This window comes from Pelmatolapia mariae, linkage group LG10_11 (genome assembly GCF_036321145.2).
Source record: "Pelmatolapia mariae isolate MD_Pm_ZW linkage group LG10_11, Pm_UMD_F_2, whole genome shotgun sequence".
Taxonomy (NCBI): domain Eukaryota; kingdom Metazoa; phylum Chordata; class Actinopteri; order Cichliformes; family Cichlidae; genus Pelmatolapia; species Pelmatolapia mariae.
Genome location: NC_086236.1, coordinates 52,639,046 through 52,658,435, shown reverse-complemented (window position 1 = coordinate 52,658,435; position 19,390 = coordinate 52,639,046). Strand labels below are relative to the sequence as shown.

Below are 19,390 nucleotides of genomic sequence, written 5' to 3'. Positions count from 1 at the left end.
TTTTAACAGTACATCTCGGTGTTTCTACATGATATAGAAATCCTGCTAGAGTAAATGAACAAAATTTGTCAACATGGCTCTTTGTGCTTAAACTGAAAAGAAAGAAATGCGTAAAATGACAGAAAAAAAACTGTGTTGCTCATTGCCCACACTGTGCTATCATTATAAAATAAAAAGTTCCCTTTAATTTACAGAAAATGTCCTTTTTTATGGGCATGCTGTAAAAAAAAAAGCCCCCCAAACAATATTCCTAAAGTACATCGAGAAAAAACAGGAACTTCTCTGTCATTGAAATATTTATTACTTAATTACTTAGGTATGGCGTGAATGGCCATGGCAGAGGTCGTCTTTAGCAGGAAAAGCTGTGGAACTTATGAAAATACAGTTTATACAGGTTTATTCCTTTCTACAGTTTCCAGAACTATCCATTGGGTCGAATTGGAGTCTTTGCTGAGCTGATTGGATCCGCATTAAAATTGTCCCTGTTCAAAGTTACAAGCTAACATTTTCAGACACAGAATTTGAACATCCACTAACTGAGCAACTAAAGATTACAGTGTTGAGAAAACTGAAAACACAAGCTTTAAAATTGGTTCAAATTAAAATTCTGTCAGGTCTGACAGGCGTCGGCAGCTGTGCTGCCAAATTTTGATAGCAACTGTAAAGACAACGTGTTCTGAATTCCCTACAGTTCACACCTGTGATTGCCTTCATCTCCATAGCAACAGCATACAGAACGAAATATGATTTCTCTGAATTAAAACTGGTGACCACAACACAAAACACAGGCTTCTGTGTTCAGTAGCACTGAAAAGATTGGCAGTCCTTCACGGTGCAGTTCTAATAAACCATGCTGTGACAGGCTACATAAAGGTTATATTTTTTATTCTTGTTTTTGTATCTCAGTACAATCGTCTCCTCTGTGTATCTGTGTTAAATTCTATGAGTTTCAAAAATTTTTTACTTCATTGTATTTTCTCACTTGCACATCTGTTCATTGTTTGATGGCAAGCGCTGACTGGCTGACTGGAGGCACCGTCATCTGTTAGCACTGGTGTCACTGGCACCAGCTGATCAGGTTACACGTCCTAGATAGTCCGAAGCTGGAGGCGTACTTTGGTTTGAGGTCACTCTGGTCAAGCCTGACTTGCAAAGAACTGCAAATGTGTATACCTGGAAGGATAAATCTCCTCCTTCCAGTCCACAGTTTTATTTCTTGAATCAACTCTTCCTTTTCTCATCTTTTCCCACGCTCTTCTTGTCAGTCATTATCCTCCCTTTTTCTGCCCTCTATACAGTTGGCAGTCTGGTCAGCTCAAGCTGGTCAACCTGATGTCGTTCTGTAGCAGGCGCCATTGGCAGAGCTTGGCACATTGTGCGGTCTGCTGAAATTCACCGAGCACACTCACATAAGTGGAAATGGGAAGGGCCTCTCATTCTCACAAGTGCACACAAATCCACCAGCACACTTGACATAAAATACTGTCGGATAGGACAAATCCGGTCGACAAGTTAGGAAAACATCATCGGCTTGGCAAGTGGTTAACCTTTCAATAAGTGCAGATATAAGGAGGATAAGAAGTGTCAGATCAGGCCGAATCTAGAAGATAAGAGTGTGTGCCGTATTGCTCGGAGAACGAACAGCTCCTAAATGGAGAGTGACAGTTGAGATGGACATAGCAAATGAAGACAGAGCCTCAAGGATGTCTATGTGCAGCTGTCAATCACATCAGACTCTCACACCAAATCATTATTACATAGAAGCTATAAATTGGTGCTCTGATGTAAGTACAAAAAATGCCTTCCAGTCAAAGTAAAACAACTTTCAGTAATGAGAGTCTTCACATTTATATCAATCTTCTGCATCTAATAATCTAATTTGCCAGGATTGCATTTAATTGCTGTCTTATGTGAAATCTCCTTTAATTGGTAGTAAAGCACACACATCCAACGGACCTGCTTCTTGTTTTCTCCAACACGATGTGGAGTTACACAAGGACAGATAAACAGTTCATTTGGTGTGAAAAATGTTACCACTTATCTTTGCAGCAGTAAATTGTGGTCACATCTCATCCAAACATAAAAAAGCTATTCCAGGCAATTTAGCAATAAACCTCACATTTGTGTGAACAGATAGCTTGAATGTGGGTGAACCAGCAAATCAGGTTTAAAATTTCAAAGTCAATCAAAGCCCATGGAAGGTGGTGCTAAAAATAGGTTCTCACTCTAATCTACATGGCAACTAGCCTAAACACAATGGAGGTATACTACAATGACTTTACCACTGAAAAGACACTGTTAATGACTGCATTACAACCTGCAGTAAAACGAAGGGCTTTATGCAACTGTTTTATTCCAAGAGTGGTGCCAAGGACTTCTGGCCTTAGTGTGGCAATAATAGCAAATGTTAGTTAATAGTAGTAAATGTTACACAAGGACAAGTAGGCTAATAATTATTCAGACATGTCCTAGAAATTAATCAGGATAGAAGGTTAACTTCACAAAGCAAAAACAAAACAAAACAAAATGTTAAAAATATTGCAGCTCATTTTTTAATAATTAAATATTTGTGTGCGTGCTAGCAAGCTAGCAAAACACACTGGTGTCCTTGCTGTTACAAATTCAAACTGCATCTCAGATATGTCTACACCACAGTAGTGTTTTTTATTCTCGTTGGAAGTGTTGGCACGTCAAAAGCCAAAAAATAACATGGTGCACAGTCTTATGTCTCGATGATCTAAAACTACATTTACATGTGGACAAAAATACAAAGAAAAGCGTGTCCCAAGCTAGCTTAGCTAGACTACTTTCTTCTACTCCCTTTTTCAATATGGGTCACCACAGCATGTAGCACCACATGTTTGATCTGGGAGATTTTACATCATATACCCTTTCTGGCACAACTCCAAAGGTATTTTTGTCTCCCAGTGGGATGAAACCGGGGCTCTTTTCACAAATGCATAAACCACTAGACTATGGAAACACTGACTAGCTTAGCTTAGAAAATAACAAAAGACAAACAGCTGTCCTGATTCTTTCTAAACTAAAATACCTCTAATTCTAGTTTAAGACTGCACTGTTCTTACAATGTCTGACAAGTTTGTTAACTTAGACTATTAGAGTCATAACTGCCACCAACTTGGCTTCAGACACAGTACAGACTACATCTCAATCATCAACCAATGATAGTTTGCTGGGCACTGTCCCTGCCAAGATCCTGACGATCTTCACAAAAAGCCCACCAAAAAGAAATTGAAAATAATGGCTGTCTATGCTCCTCTTTGTCAGCATCACTGTCACATTGATTGCCGGATATAGATACATCTTGGGATAAAAAAAAGGTAAAACAAATGAGAACCTTTTTGCTAGGATGTTGCAAGCTGTCCAGTATGTGGCAGTGGTTGCCATCAACAGGTAGGGCAACACTTTACATAGTGCATTGAAACACACTATGTCTGTGCTATTTTCACACCAATCTCATGCAATAAAGCTTACAATATAATAAATTCTGTTCATGTACATATAAACAACAATAACTATTGTAAAAACAATTAGTCTTGGTTTTATGTGAGGACTTTATATTTGCTATAATCAAGAATTTAAACCAAAAAATGTATGTTTATGTTTGATTGCTAAAAAAAAATAAAATTACTAGAGCACATGACTAAATCTGAGTGACCAACAGTAACTTACAGTATTGTGCTAGGGTAGGACAAGTGAGAGAAGAGGCTTAATTCTCCCATCAGGCATCACTTAGTGAACAGCCTGCCTTCCTGCTACAGCAGCCAACTAGCGCCACGCAGGCAGCTACACTTGACATTCCCAGCACAGCTCAGCTCAAACGGGACATCTGTTAGCTTCATGCAGCAAGGCCTCCATGAAATACCGCCCTCATTTATAGGTATCATCGAAGAACTGCCCAGCTGCTTCGGTATTAATTAGCAGCGCAAACTGATGAAACTCAATATAAAGTTAATATGCTGCGAGAAAGCAAATTTTGCAACACGGCTTATCCAGTTAAGAGCAGACAGTGTGCTCACTCTGGATAAATTCTCTATTTAGTGAGAAAAATAAACATATATGCAGATACAGGAAGATTAGAGGGGAAAAAGCTATAAATCTACCTCCTATACAGAGCCACTATTTGAATTCAGCTGCCTCGAGGCTGTAGACTACATCTGGTGCTCAAGAAGTTTGAGAGTAGATAATACTGACAGGTATATCCAGTTTAACACCCTTTAATCTATTCCTTCTGAGAAATGATGAAATTGCTCCCACAATTGCTCCCACTATCCTCCAGTGACCTTGCTGTCTCTCCTGTCGGTAAAAGGTAAAAGGTTTGCAATTGATGGGTGAACTCTAAACTGAAGACGTCATTCCATCAAAGACCACTGTCGCCATGGTGGACAGGCCTCTTGAGAAGACAGACAAATCATTCACATGAAAACGTTGCTATTTTAAAACGGCACGATTGCTCAAAATGACAGTATTTGATGGAATGGCAGAAAGAAAAAGGTCTCGCCGAAGCAACCGCTCTCTCTCCTTTGTCCACTAACGGCTTTCCACATCGCTTAACTGAAATCTCAAGCCAGAGTGAAAATGACAGAAATTTACCTTTACTGCGAACAAATGTCGCTGCGACGTCTATCCATTTATGAGACTCTTCAAAAACAAAGTACTGTCGACAAAAATGCATCTGAACATATCGACGAGCACAGATGCACAACCACTTTGGTAGTAAAATGAAATGGAGCACAGATGAACGTACCTAAGGAAAACTCAGAACTGTTCTCACTTATTAAATTCCATCAGAAACACCTAAAAACTAGGATTTATCATCCCTAGTGCCTCACAAAATTCAGCTGTAGGGATTCATTATCTACTCGACTACCCTCACTAACACCGATCCATCAACCGAGTATCCATAACTACTGTGTGTTTTTATCCATTTTTAATGTGTCATTAAAAAAAAACAATGTAAATGTCACACAAAGTCTTTAATTAAAAGAAAAGAGGCTATTTTAGAGTAACTGGATAAGGAGAAAAGGTACAAGTAACTGTGATTAAAGATGAACAAACATAAGCTCAATATTCACAGTTGACAGAACAACCTTAACTTATCCCTCGGTCTGGAACTACACAACCTTCGTTAATCTTCATTAGCAGTGGAACTGTGTTCAGTGGTCATAAAACCGTTTAAAGGTAAATAAAGTGAAAAAGAAAACATACAGCACATTCTACAGCAGGGTCAAGAGATATAGAGATGAGGACAATATAATTACCCTCCCCTCAAGGTGGAAGGAATCATGAAACAGTCAGCAGCACAAGTGGATCTGGGTCATTGCTTTGTCTTCTAACACGACAACAAAACTGAAATAAATATCAGACTTCATTTGATAATGTATCTGTTATTTCATCCATCTACTACTTGTTTCTCATACAGTACCAGGATTAGAATACGGATTAGGTCTATTTTAGAGAATGGGTCAAGGTTACCCATGCAGTTTATGGATTATGTCACCAGTTGGAGGTTTGCATTTAAATGCGTATGTGCAACAGGGGCCCTCTAGCTGCTGAGCCACCATTTCAGAGCTTATTGCCCCGCAAACGCTGTCAAAAGGCACGGTGATGCACAACTCTGAGTCCCCCGTGACTCGAGTCTTTCTCATTCACTGGTCGCAGCAGGACTAAGTAAATGTGAAATGCTGCATCTACAGCATGACTTCTGCCTTTTTAAAACCCCCACAAACATAAAGAAAGGAGTAAGCCTGCGGCCCGTCTTTGCTTTGTCCTTGTCACGTCGAGTCTCCCTGTTTCCTTCCCTTCCCTCGCCCCCGTACCCCATGCCGCAATCATCGCCAAGCCAGCGCCACTCTGCCCCAGCAGGGTGTTTTAAGATGCGGGGAGTCGAGCACGATGCAATGGAGCAACAACTTTTCTCCGCTCTCTCAATTTTTTTCCTCACTCCTCCACCCCCAGAGCATCTTCTGCACCACTGCTCTGCCACCACTAATTCATCAGTGCAAATCTCCTGCAAACTTCCTATACAAACAAGTGCGTCTTTGGCTTCAGCTCCCCGGCACATGCTCGCCCACAAAGGTCACACAAGCGCAGACCTCCCCAGAAACAACACATACCCCCCCCGAGTCGCTGTCCAACACGCTAGACGCTGCTGTATTGACATCTGCTCCATGATCTGTATAGAAACAGACAGGGCGTCTGTTTGTGTTTGACCTAATGGCTGTTGACGCGAGTGCTTGTTGCTTAATTCAACACCTTCCAAAAATGGAACTGCAGATGTGCACCAGCTTAATGATAAGTTACTAATATGTTTTTCCACTCTGTTGTTCACATCTGTTTTGTTTCGCTCAGAGTCGGTGAGTGCCAGTTAACACCAAAGCTCTATCAGAAAGAACAAGGTAAACAAATCTCAGGCTCTGATGTACTCAGTTCATTTACATCACTAGCTAGTAAATGGGGAAGCCGCTACTGTTTATTTTGTATATTACAAAAAAAAAAAAAAAATACCCAGAGGACATGAAGTATTGTGGACTTCACAAGATTTTTACCCGAGTTAGGTCTGTGGACCAAAACAAACAAGTTATGCAGACCACGCAGGTTTAACATTCATCACACCTGTCGTAAAGGACTGGACATGCTGGTGTAGCATGTGACCTCCAACCTCTGACATTTCATCTCGCTTCTCAGATGACAAACACTCACTGTTCAGTTTACTAGATACACCTGTTAAACTGCTCGTTAACACAAATATAAAACGAGCCAATCAAATGACAGAAACTTGATATATTTAGGCAAGTAGGACTGGTCAAGAGGACCTGCGAAAGTTCAAACCGTGCACCAGTATGGGGAAGAAAGGCGATTTAATCATCTCTGAACGTGGAATAGCTGTTAGTGCCGCACGTGCTGGTCAGCGAGCAATTCTCTTAGTGAAAATGTCTTGCTGATGTCAGAGATCAGAGTGAAATGGCCAAACCGCTTTGAGCTAACAGGAAAGGAGCAATAAAAATAATGACCTGTTACAACCAAAGTATGAGGAACACACTGAACCTTGAAGCTTTTGAGCTACAGCAGCATTACCGAGTGCTCTGATCTGGTGATGATCTGGTTACAAGGCACAAAGGCCAAACCAAAAAAGTATACAGCATTTGTAGAGTGTGGAACAGATGTACAAACACATAAGATGTTTATTATTTTTGTCATTTAGTGCTTAAAACTTCAGTTTTTGTGGCTTACATAACCCTAACAGCTGGATATTTATCACAGCTTAATGTTTTCAGACACAGAGCTGACTACACACCCTCACACACACCAACACACACACACACACCCTCACACACACCAACACACACACACACCAACACACACACACACACACACACACACACACACACACACACACACACACACACACACACACACACGTTCCACAAGAGGTCAATGTTAATCACAGCTGACAGAGAACAATGCAGCTGCAACATGCATGACTTTCAAGGTGTGACTCCTTTGTACACGTACACTTACACACAAAGCATGTGACTCAGTTCTGGCTAATTCATGTATAATAATCAGCATCCAAAAATTCAGCTGAGAAAGTCTGCATTTTTTAGCCTCCAATCTGTAAAAGCAGCAATATATCCAAACACCACTGCATACAAATACTGATATATATATTTAACATATACTATGTGGGTGGTACGGTAGTGCAGTGGTTAGCACTGTCGCCTCTGGCAGGAGACTTTCCATGCAGAGTTTGCATATCTCCAAATACATGCTTGTTATGTTAGGTGGTGATTTTGCTGTGTGTATTTCTTCATCTGTTTTGGTCATTTTTATTACTTGATCCTTTGTTTGAGTCACTGAACGATTTCTTGTTTTTATGCTGCATATCAACATAAAGTTCTCTAATGTTAATCTATCTGAATAAATAAAGTTTATTAATTTACATGGTACATGACCCCAAAAAATACTATCAGGTGAAGTCTCATCCTCATCAACAACACTCTTCTGGAACAGAAGCAAACTTTCGGTCAAATGTCACAGAAGTAATGAGTGGGCTAATGTTGAGTGCATCTGCATGTAGCTATATATTCAACCACAGGAGTTGAGTCTTTCTCAGTTCCTCTCACAATCCATGTTCACCCTGCTGGACAGTGCGTTGAACCCGTTTTTCTCTTGGATGTGGCATAACTTTGATTTGACATTCGCACAGTGTACACCATGTTTCCCGCATCTTAATCTAAATCCGATACATTTAAAGCCTGCCAGAGTATACGAATTTATGTTGCTCTCTGCTAAAAAGCATCATTTATACTTGTACATTGTATTTCATATATTCCAGTCCAAAGAAAGTGAGTGCATGAAAAAAAAAAGAAGGTCTACAGTTTTGATTAGCATTAGCAGATTGCTGCAGAATTTCCACGACACTGATGGCCACGTGCCATTTTCCTCTCAGAGCTGTGTATAGACAGCCTATGTGGGCCACTAGGTCCCGGCTTACAAATCCACTTTTTCTGACCAAAGTGGATTAAAGTTTCAGTGGTGAAGATTAGAAGCATGGCCTGGAGTGATCATTTCACTTGCTCTGCCAAGATCTGTGTTAACCAAGGTATCTGTGTGTATGTGCAGATATTAACTTACTGGATTGAAGGTAGATGAAGAATTTGTCCTGAGTTAGGTTTGGATTTACACAATGCATTTCTGGGAAACTTGACCACTGGCTTCCTTACGGTTTCTCCACAGTATGTGTGGTTCAGTGCACTTCAAACATCTAGGCTGTACCACGTGTCTTTAGCCATGTCGAAAGGCAGGTATTTATACACCAGTGACCCAAAACTTTAGGACCGCTCACAAGATTTCTCCAATCTGATTAAAATTCGGATTAGAATGTCACTGTTTACATGGACCCAAGTCCACAAGTGATGCGATCATGACGTACGTTTACATGCATTGAGCATTTGAACAGAAATCATTCTGACAGGCGCAGAATCGTCTAACTTCCCGGAAATACCAGAAGAAGATTACAGTCTCTCCCCTCTCATATTTATGACTTCAAGTAAAAGTTTGTGTTGGATACAGACCAGCTTTGTTTCACTCCTGCCACATCTACAACTAACTGCTGTAAAGGGGGATGATGGATCATTTCACCCTGAACATCAGTAGAAGTGTTTACATGCACACTCGGTATGATCCAACTGCAAGCAAAATTTAGAATGTTTGCTCGAACCATTTTTATTCCAATCGTCTTTTAATCTAGTTGCTCGTGTCCATGTAAACATGGCTACAGATAAATATGGTTACAGATAAATACGGATTGTCTTGTCACATGTCAGAGTCTGGCATATATCAGTCTGCTTGTGACTACCTGTGACTTTGGCAAAGGCAACAATGATTCATTCAGAGCATCTCAGAAACAGTAGGGCAGGGTTTAGGGGATTTACAGGAAGGTTTGAGTCACAGTGGCTCCAACATGCAAGGTGTGATGCCATATACCACAGGGGAGCAACAGGTCTTATAGAGTTCACACCTTGGTAAGTCTGAACTGCTCTGGCAGCATGCAAAAGACTAATGTCAAATTAGGCACAGGCTTGTTTTAACTATTCCAAATGCCACATGTGAAGGTAAGGTGAAAATCTTTCCTCTATTGTACCTGCCTCTTAAATCTGTCTTAATGAATCTCAGTCTGATTAATTAAAAGTTACACTTTTGTAAAAAGTGTCTTTTCAAAGACATCAAAAGAGGCGCCAGCTGTGCACATCAAAAATGTTCGAGGTAAGTGATTCAGGACTGCTTTTCAGCCAGTGGTGTTGGAGATCTTGTCCAAATTTATGGAATTATAAACACAGAAAAGTACAATCAGACTTTGAGCCGTCAGATTGGCAACAGGTTCATTTTTCAACATGACAATGATCCCAAACACACTGCTGGTGCAGTAAAAGCATACCTGCATAGAAAAAAATAAAAAATAAAACACTATCTATGATTGATAGTGTATGAATAGAAAGTAATACAAAGAGAGTAATATAAAGGGAACATTATATTTCACTGGGATAAAAAATTCAAAAGGAGCCACTTTTATGCTTAAATCGTTAGAAAATGCGAACCTGATTAGACATACAATGCATATAAAGGACTTGCTACACTTACTGCGTATACACTGAAAAAAAAAATTACTGTCAAAATTATTGCTTCATATTTTTTGACAGTAATTTTTTTTACTGTTTCTCTAAGGATTCGTTTCACATCTGATTTCATATATGTGCTGTGTATGTGGTTTACGCACTCCTTTCCGTATCACTTTGCTTCCTTTATGAAAGAATAGATGTTCCAGACTCACTCTCTGTGCAAAGCATACTGGGACGTGATGTTCTGACACATTCAGGCCCGAGTTGTTGTTCAGTTTAACTCTGCATAGGTTTTTAAATCAGTCTCTGGGGTAGTTTTAAGATGCATTTATTACATTCCCTTTTGCTTAAAAAAAGTCTGTCTAATCAAAAAATTTTGAATAAAGAATTCACTGCAGTGGAAAGTATGGACCCGATTCTTCCTTTATAACTACTGTGAGGAAAAAACCCTGCAACAATCATCTGTTTCTCAATTTTACAACCACTATGATATTAAAAAGGCCTTTACTCCAATATGTCCATTATATTGCTCTCATCTGCTGGCAAGGCTGCACAGAAGCTTTACAATTATTCAGCCAGACGGCCCTGATTTTGTGCGATCGTACAATAGCAGAGAAATGAACTTGCAAATGGATGATGCCTCTGCGAAAAACTGGAGTGTAAAGTGACACACGGCTACAGAAAGCCTGTCACTACAGCCCAATGACGACTCTACCATCTGGTGTCAAAAAATCAGGAGGGCCTATAAAGACACTGTGACCATTTCTGAAAAAAAAAAAACCCTGTTCTTTGATCCTTTCAGTGGTTTCCTCTGCAACCTCACAAAGTCTTTCAAATCTCTCCAGTCTGCACTATGGATATGAAATCCCAGCTTTCTATTCAAACAAATACACAAACCCCGCTTCTTTCCAGACAACCCGGCAAATCCGACTGAAAATGATTCCCAAATCATGCAAAAGGTCTAGTTTAAAGACCCGTAACTCTTGCAAAATTACGTTTTCACCTTTGTACTTAAGGAATTTGCAATTAAATTACTAAAAGGCTTACAAGAAAAAAGCCCCGCCATTCTTCTTTCTTTGATTTACTTGATTAAAGGTCTGAATACAACAAAGTGGCTTCTCCACTTTTCCTTCTCAACGTTGCATCCATTTGCAGAGCAAAATAAGTGATTACCATTGTGGCTCTCTCTCATTATTTCTTTTGCTACCTTCAAAACAAACCTCGGTTTAAAGCAAACCTGCGTTGTTGTTTTTTTAGACACTATTAGAGAGAGAAATTGCCTTTGTATAAAAAAGGATGATCTAGCGAGAATAGTTGGTACATACCCAGCACGTTCTACAATGGGTTCCATTGACTCTTGCGCTGAAGAGATAATGGAATCGATCCCTCAAACTGCTTAACTTAAGCGTGTGCCTGTCATGTGACCTTGTCCTCATTAGCAGAGTGGGGCACTGTGCTAATTTATTTACTTAATATAACCTCGACAAGCAGGGATGCACAGACAGAATGAGGAAGAGGAGGCCTGAGCTGGCCAAGCTGATTTGAGCCTGTTACTGTAGCCCGAGTTAAGACCTGAGGAAGGAGGTGTGCGTGTATGTTTGTGTGTGGGGGGTGGGTGGAAGGGTTGGGTGGTGGGTGGAGGGGATACAATGACAGAGGAAAAGATTGAGATTGACAGGACAAAGGGGAAAAGGATGGGGAAGCTGTCAAGGCTAGCAAGACAAACAGAGACAGAAGGCTAGTAATGCAGAAGAAGAGGAGGAAGAGGAAGCTGGCTAGAGGTACTGTGGGGCATGGGGGTTGTTATGTGCCCTGTTTTGCCTGGTCCTCGCTGCATATCCCTCGTGGCCAGACTCCAGGGGCACGTCACTTGGTTCTGTTCCAGGTGGTAAAAGCATAAGGGCTCCTGGTGGCAGAGATGTGCCACACTCACACTCAGCCATCTGGTGATGAGTCACTCTGTCTCTGTGCTTGTTTGCTCTGACTGGGCATAAGATTGTATGCCATCAATGTGTGTGTGTGTGTGTGTGTGTGTGTGTGTGTGTGTGTGTGTGTACGGGTTCGTACTATCCTGGTGGGGACCAAAATCTGACTTTTACTATCCTGGTGGGGACTTTCTGCACCGTGGGGACCAAAATCCAGGTCCCCTCGGGGTTGAAAGCAATTTTCACACTCAAAATGCGGTTTTACTGTCAGGGTTACAATTAGGTTATGGTTAGGTTTAGGGTAAGGGTTAGGGTTAGGCATTCATTTTTAATGGTTAGGGTTAGGGTAAGGGGCTAGGGAAAGCATTATGTCAATGGGATGTCCCCACGAGGATAGCAAACCAGACATGTGTGTGTGTGTGTGTGTGTGTGTGTGTACGCCTGTCCCTTTAGCAAATTAGCACCCCGTTTTATTATATGATGTCAACTCAGAGGAGACATAATCAGTAAAAGCGAGTGAGGTCACTGAGAGATGAAGACAGAAGACATCAGTGAGTGTAAAAATATAGTAAGCAAGACTGTAATTTAATAAAAAAATAAATAAATGAATTAATAATAATAACAAAAAAAACCCCCACTGGGGACAAGTGAAATGACACTAGCAATGTAACTTAAAATGCATCTGTGCACTGCAAATGAAATGCAAAAAGTAATGGAGACGCCCCGGAGGCGATGCACACAGTAATCTCCTCAGTATTGTGCATGCCTGATGGCAGCATGCATGCTGCCTCCTAGATAGATGGAGCCAACTAACAGCTCTGTTCTTGTGTGACAGCTCCCCTCCTCCAGGCCACTGCTGACCCAAATCTATGGGTTTTTTTTTTTACTCTGACACTCTGGCGCTCCGCTCTCTCCTCAAATCCCAGTATCATTTTTCACACCATTATCATGCCGGAGAGACTGGTGTGGCACCCTTACTTTTACTGCCCCCTATCTCCCAACACGCAGCTTTACTTCACTGTACAGAAAACTGTAGCACAGATTGGAAAAAAAGCAAGCAGGATTTTTTCCGCACTGGAAAAATCTCACAAGATAGATTTTCGTGAATGAAGGAGATAGCAATGGCAGCAGGAAATACACTTTCCCATTCTTATGAATGCAATATCTCTGAAACGCTCTGAGGGGATGTCTTCAAATTTACTAGTGCTCAGATGTGAACACATTAGAATTTGGCAGTCATGGTCATTATAACCTCAAAAAAAAAAATAATAATAATAATTCATACACTAGAAATATGCTAAGGATTTCTAACAGGACAGGGTGATGACATTTTATATTCAAGTATGTCATTACTCTGAGGTAATGTCCTGAAGAAACACCTCTTCTGGACAAATTTCTGTTTAAAAGATGCTCCAAAACGTTTTCAGTTGGTCAAAGTTTGGACTGCAGGCAGGTCAGTTCAGCACCTGGACTCATCTATTAAAGCCATGCTGTTGTAATGGATGAAGTACGTGGTGTAGTGCATTGTCTTAATGAAATATGAAATATCCAAGGCCTTTCTGGATGTTGTCTGGATGGAAGCACATGCTGCTCTAAAACGTGTACATATATATGCCTTTCAGTGGTGATGCTCCCTTTCCAGATGTGCAAGTTGCCAGCACCACAGGTACTAATGTACCCCCATACCATCAGAGATGAAGGCCTTTCAAATGAAGAAACAAGATGTTCCCACTCATCTTTAGTCCGGAGGACCCAATTTTATTTAATCCAACCACAGAACAGTTTTTACTTCTGCCTCAGTCTGTTTTAAATGAAGGCAGCATTACTGGATCGTGTTCATATATGGCTTCTTCTTTGTGTGATAGCTTTAACATGTGTTTGTGGATGGCACGACGAACTGTGTTCACAGACAATGATTTGTGGAAGTGTTCCTGAGCCCATGCACTGATTTCCATGACAGAAACACTCCTGTTTTTAACGCAGTGCTGCCAGAGGGACTGAAAAACACGGGCATCCAGTATTGACCTTTAGCCTCGTCCTCCGAGCTTTCTCCAGATTCTCAGAATGTTTTGGCGATATTATGTACTGTAGATGATGAGATATTCAAAGTCTTTGCACTTATTCCTTATCATAGTACTCTGAGTAGAACAACATTTGTGTTCTAATACCTATTCTAAGCTTCTTTTATCTTCCCCCAGACAAGTATCACTGTACTAATATAATGTAAATAAAATAAAACAAAACTGACTTAAAAAACTCTTAAAAACACAGAAGACGAACTAAAACTATATAACTGTGAATTATCATTTTTCTACCTATAGAAGGACTGTGTAGAGTAAATTCTTGTCTAACAGGGAACAGGGAACATTTACTAGTTACTGTGTGTGATGTTAAAAAAAAAAAAAAATCACATTAATGTGACCTGATTGGCGATCCTAGATCGGCGCTCCTATTGTGACACTATTTATAACTATTGGTGCAAAACAGAAGGCTGGCCTTGAGCGTGCTGTCCTGTTACATCATAACTGTAACAAGAAACACACATAGCATGTTATGGTCCCGGGACTTAAAACCCACAAACAACGGTATGACACACTAGTCACAAAATGTACTGAAGAAAGAAACATTTCTGTCAGCTCCACACAGATTCTATACATTATAATCTATCCTGACCATAGATTGTATATAAAACGATGAAGGAGCCATTGTAATATCATTGTAATCCACTAAATTGTGGATTCCTTATTTTAAAGCGGTGTTAGTGGCCTGGTCACCACAAAATTGATTTTTGGAACCCAGAGGGAGGCGCTGTTAGCTATGGCTAGCACATCTGGTTAGCAAGCTATATCCAAAAAGCATACAGGTGCACAGCACAGAAGTATAGACCTGCTAATTAGTGCTTAAAGGCTAAAGAAACACTCAAATTTACCCCCAAAACTACAGCACAGACTACATGGATGGCATTTTATGCAATTTCATTAAAATTCTTTAAAAGGTACCAACACCAAAATAAATTGAGCATTCAAATTCAGTGACTGGACTTTGCAAAGCTGAAGCCTAGTGGCTAAACAAAGGGTTGTTGTAGGGGCCCAGGCCCATCAGGAGTTGCATCCGGCCATGCTTTTTTGTGAAAACTGATCACTAAGCTTTATTTGACTACCTTGAATTCAAATGTGAATTTTACTGTTGTAATATTGTTATATATCAACCCTTTTCCCATCAGTTCGAGGCACTCAGTGAAGTTTTATATAGACATTAAAATCACACTTTCTTACAAATCACCTCAACTGTCTTTATACGGGCTGTCACTGAGTTGGTAAGAGCCACATGGCTCAGCAGTTTTTATGGCTGACTCAACCACAGGGCTGTCTGTCACTGCGAAAGTCCTGCCAGAGAGCAGAATGAATACGCTGGGGCCAGTGCTGGTTTCCATCTTTGCAAGAAATGCTTTTCTCCTGAAATATTTTGGGTAATGAAGCTCCCCCCGGCCCATCTGTATCCTAGACCGATTTGAGTTGGGCAGTGCATGATGATGTTTCTGAACAGAGGGTGAAGAATGGCTGAGATCTGTAATGCCTCCCTGACAGACTACAGCAGCAGAATACTTAATCTGCACACCTACCTGTGAATACCTCAATAGAGTGAGCTGTAAAGAAAGAAGCACATACTTGGGCAGATAATGGAAAAAAGGGATAATATCGGACTAATCTTACCCCGCAAAATAGTAGAAAGAATTTCTTTTAGTTCCAAGTGTGGTTTGTTTATGTCTTAGTTTGATGAAACAATTGATAACTGGTAACAAATAAGATGCCAAGTGAACGAAATAGTGGATAAAGAGGGCTTCATACCAAAACAAAGGTTCCTCTTGGAACAAACTGACTCATGCCATCGCTTTCCTCCCCACATTTTCACTGTAGTTTATCCATCTACCTATGATTATATGTGAAAGCTGCAGGATGTTTCAGCCTCTCTTGGTGCATAATAGGCAAACATTACAAACAATCAAAAAGTGATGCAAGCGTGCACTAATCAGAGGAACAGATGGCTGGATTTATGGTTGAAGCATAGGTACTTTGCGTTTTAACAGTGTCACATTTTAGAGGCAGACGGTATTGTCGCATCGTTGTAAAATCTATGCCATATGTCATGGTAAATATAATCAGAGGTGGGAAATTAAGTATTTGGTGCAGATGGAGAAAGATAAGAAAGACAGGAGAGGAAGAAGAGAGGTTCTATATAAACGCAAGGACTGCTCAGTGACATTTGATAGACTGGACATTTTTTGGATCTGTACATGATGTTTATTATTATTTTAATAATGAGGTTCAGTTCGTTTTGCACAAAATTAGCTGGTAGAAAAGTTCTCCAGCAAGTTTTTACTTTTATACTTAGAGTACTTTTCAGAGCGTGTACTTTTTACTTCAGTAAAGAAGTTGAATCTGTGTACCTTTGCCACCTTTTGATATAATAAAAAGCATCTGCACCCTAAGAGCAGTTTTGATTCTGTTTGTAATTTATTTTAAGCTGCATGCTAGCACTAAATTCCAGCATGCAACAGCATGACTAACTGCATCACACTTTCTTGGTGCTGTCCTCTGCACTCCATGCTTTGTTCATCATGTACAGGTTGCAAACAGTGAGTTTAAAATGAAAGGACTGACGCACATGTTCAAGATAAACCAGGCTTTTGCTGCTGTTTCACTCAGTCAGCTGCCTTTTTGAAAACAGGGTCTATAGTTGAGTCATCACTAAACCAGAGCAATGATCAGACAACCACTGTGTGCTACCTGAACACGCTCATACGCAGACTTTATGTCAGATATACTGAGTAATACAGGTACAGACTTAGTTCCAAGATTAGCAACACTGACCAACCTAACGTTGCACTCAATTGATGTTGCGTTATCAATCCGATATTACGCTAATTGAGAGTCACAACTGCAGCAGCAGAGCTGTGTTTTGTTAGGTGCAGAATGCACCAGAATAATGGGAAGAGAAAAGTATTTTCAGTTTCTCAAGACCAACCTGAAGACAAAGAGACCCACAAACAAGCAGCAGACACATGCAGGTAGGGCCTGACAGAGCATCTCAAGAGGGGACGCACAGCATTTGTTGATGTCTCTGAGTTTTAGACTTCAGGCAATTTAGACTGCAAAGGATTTTCATTCAGTTATGAAAAACAATCCTTTAAAATGTTTTGTTTTTCAAGTTTCTTATGAGCCTCTGAGCATGTGGAACTATGTATAAAAATGCCAGAAATTCTCAGTTAATTCCAGTTAATACTTCATATGGACCTTATGGATTGTAACATGGACATATGGATATATGGACTGTAACATCAAGCACAGATGGCAAAGAATGACCAAGCTGGGCTGAAATGCTAAAACAGTATTAAGTTAAATAGGCTGTTTTTGTATAAACTTCTTAAACTTCTAAGTAAGGGATAGCTCAGTAGGTAGAGCGGTTGCCCCATGATCGGAAGGTCGGGGGTTTGACTCCACTGAACAGCTAACCTGAGGTATCCTTGAGCAAGGTACCGTCCCTACACACTGCTCCCCGGGCGCTGCGTTGGTGGCTGCCCACTGCTTCACTAGGTGAATGGGTTAAATGCAGAGGAGTAATTTCCCTACAGGGACTAACACACACACATAAGCTTAAAACTAAGCTATTACAATGCAAACTTCATGGGTATAGCTTTTATTTTAAAATAGTGCTTAGACCCAGCAAGCAGGGTCAACTTAGGCCACCGGACCCGTCGTCCAGTGGAAGGACTCCTGCTGTTCATGAGTCCCACATGTTTTACATCACATGAAAAAGTGCACAAAAACTAACCCTGTGGCAAGTGACTGCTAAACCAATACATTTACACTATAGTTGTAATTTTGCGTTGTTTTCACTTTTTATGTGACCTGCGCTAGTAGCACACGTTTAAAATGTGATACGTGAATTACTGCCTCTTGTTGATTAACAGTTTTTTTTTTTAATGACATCGTGGGCAGCATTTGTTAAGAGAACATCCAGTGTAAACACTAAAATAAATCCTGTGTTGGCAAATAGGAATGCAAAGAGCTTTATCCCCGTCTCTCTCTGTCTCTCTCTCTGTGATGTATTGAGTAAAGCCTGTGATAAGGGAGCAGCGGAGAATAGGCTTTTAATCAGAAAGGCCGAGTCCTGCGCAGAGGAAGGCTGGGGGGTAGGTGGACGCAGAGGGGAGCATTACATAAATAGTTTTAGGCTGCATCAAAATTCATCATGAGATCAGACATTCATCTTGTCAGATTTATTTTTAGAAAGGGCTTACATCATGATGGCAAAGCAGATTAATAGTTTACAAACTAAAAACAATAGCTGAAGCTAACAACTGCAAAAACCCCTCAACATTTGTAGTATTTATCCTCCTGTTAGTGGCCTCTACTGGTGACCAGAGGAAGTGCAACAACATTCGCAGCCTATGGGAACCTTAAATTACTTTGTCATGTTTAAAGACAAGTAATTGCTCTGAATTGCAGTATCCAAACAAGAAAATGCCACAACACCTCTGCCACTGATGCACTAATCCTTTCCAAGTGTATTATGTAGCCATTTTCCTGTCTGTGAATACAAGGTCTGTGAAAGCCAGTCACCCAAACACTCTCATGACTAATGGCACCTTTCAAGCGAGAGTCGCAGGAGTGAGAACGACGCACACACAAATAGTGAGGACAAATGATGCAATGTCACTGTGCAATGCAGCTGTTTGACAGCCTGGAATGAAGACGCTCAGTGACAACACAGCTTTGTTCATCACGCACAAATAGCAGAAAGTGTTGTGTGCGTGTGTCCCTCAGCTAACCGGGAGAAAAACTCAAATCTTCTGACATTTAAATTAGACACCCAATAGAATGTGGACATAAAAACCTCGGGGGTCGAACGCTCTTGTCTTCTCGAGACATTTCCCCACTGTCGCTCGTGTTATGTCCGGCTTTCCTCTCACTCACACCTCAAGTCGAAGCTGCGAGGAACCCTTGGTGTCATTCTGCGTTCGCACGCTCACTCCGGGTGACTGCTCACAGGTACACAGCCAAGAGACGAGTCTTCGTTAGCGACAAGAATCACTGAATAATTTGTGACTAATCAATATGAAACACACGGACACATTAAATTAGCATTTGTGTTGTTTCCTACTGAGCATCACAGCCTTGATACAATTTACCGGGCTTCTGATTTTAATGACAGTTTCTTCAAGGCATAATTGCATTTATTCACTTCTTAGGCATGCCACTTTGAGTACATTGTTTCCAACTTCTAGAACATTAGAACTGTTTCAAGTATGCTTACTGTGGT

At 40.6% G+C, this 19,390-nt stretch overlaps 1 protein-coding gene across 4 annotated transcripts in view; it reads right to left on the bottom strand.

The window, feature by feature from the left end:
* Nucleotides 1-19,390, bottom strand: part of oxr1a (oxidation resistance 1a) — a 169,768-nt gene that overhangs the window by 106,424 nt on the left and 43,954 nt on the right. For 2 of the 4 annotated variants that reach the window (XM_063487690.1, XM_063487691.1), the window contains exon 1: nucleotides 11,468-11,531. The exons of 1 other annotated variant lie outside the window; for it this stretch is intronic. In XM_063487690.1, the coding sequence (XP_063343760.1) occupies nucleotides 11,468-11,493 (26 nt within the window). In that variant the 5' untranslated portion in view covers nucleotides 11,494-11,531. Of the gene's footprint in view, nucleotides 1-11,467; nucleotides 11,532-19,390 lie in introns of those variants that run through there. One more of the 4 variants, XM_063487688.1, reaches the window with a different exon arrangement.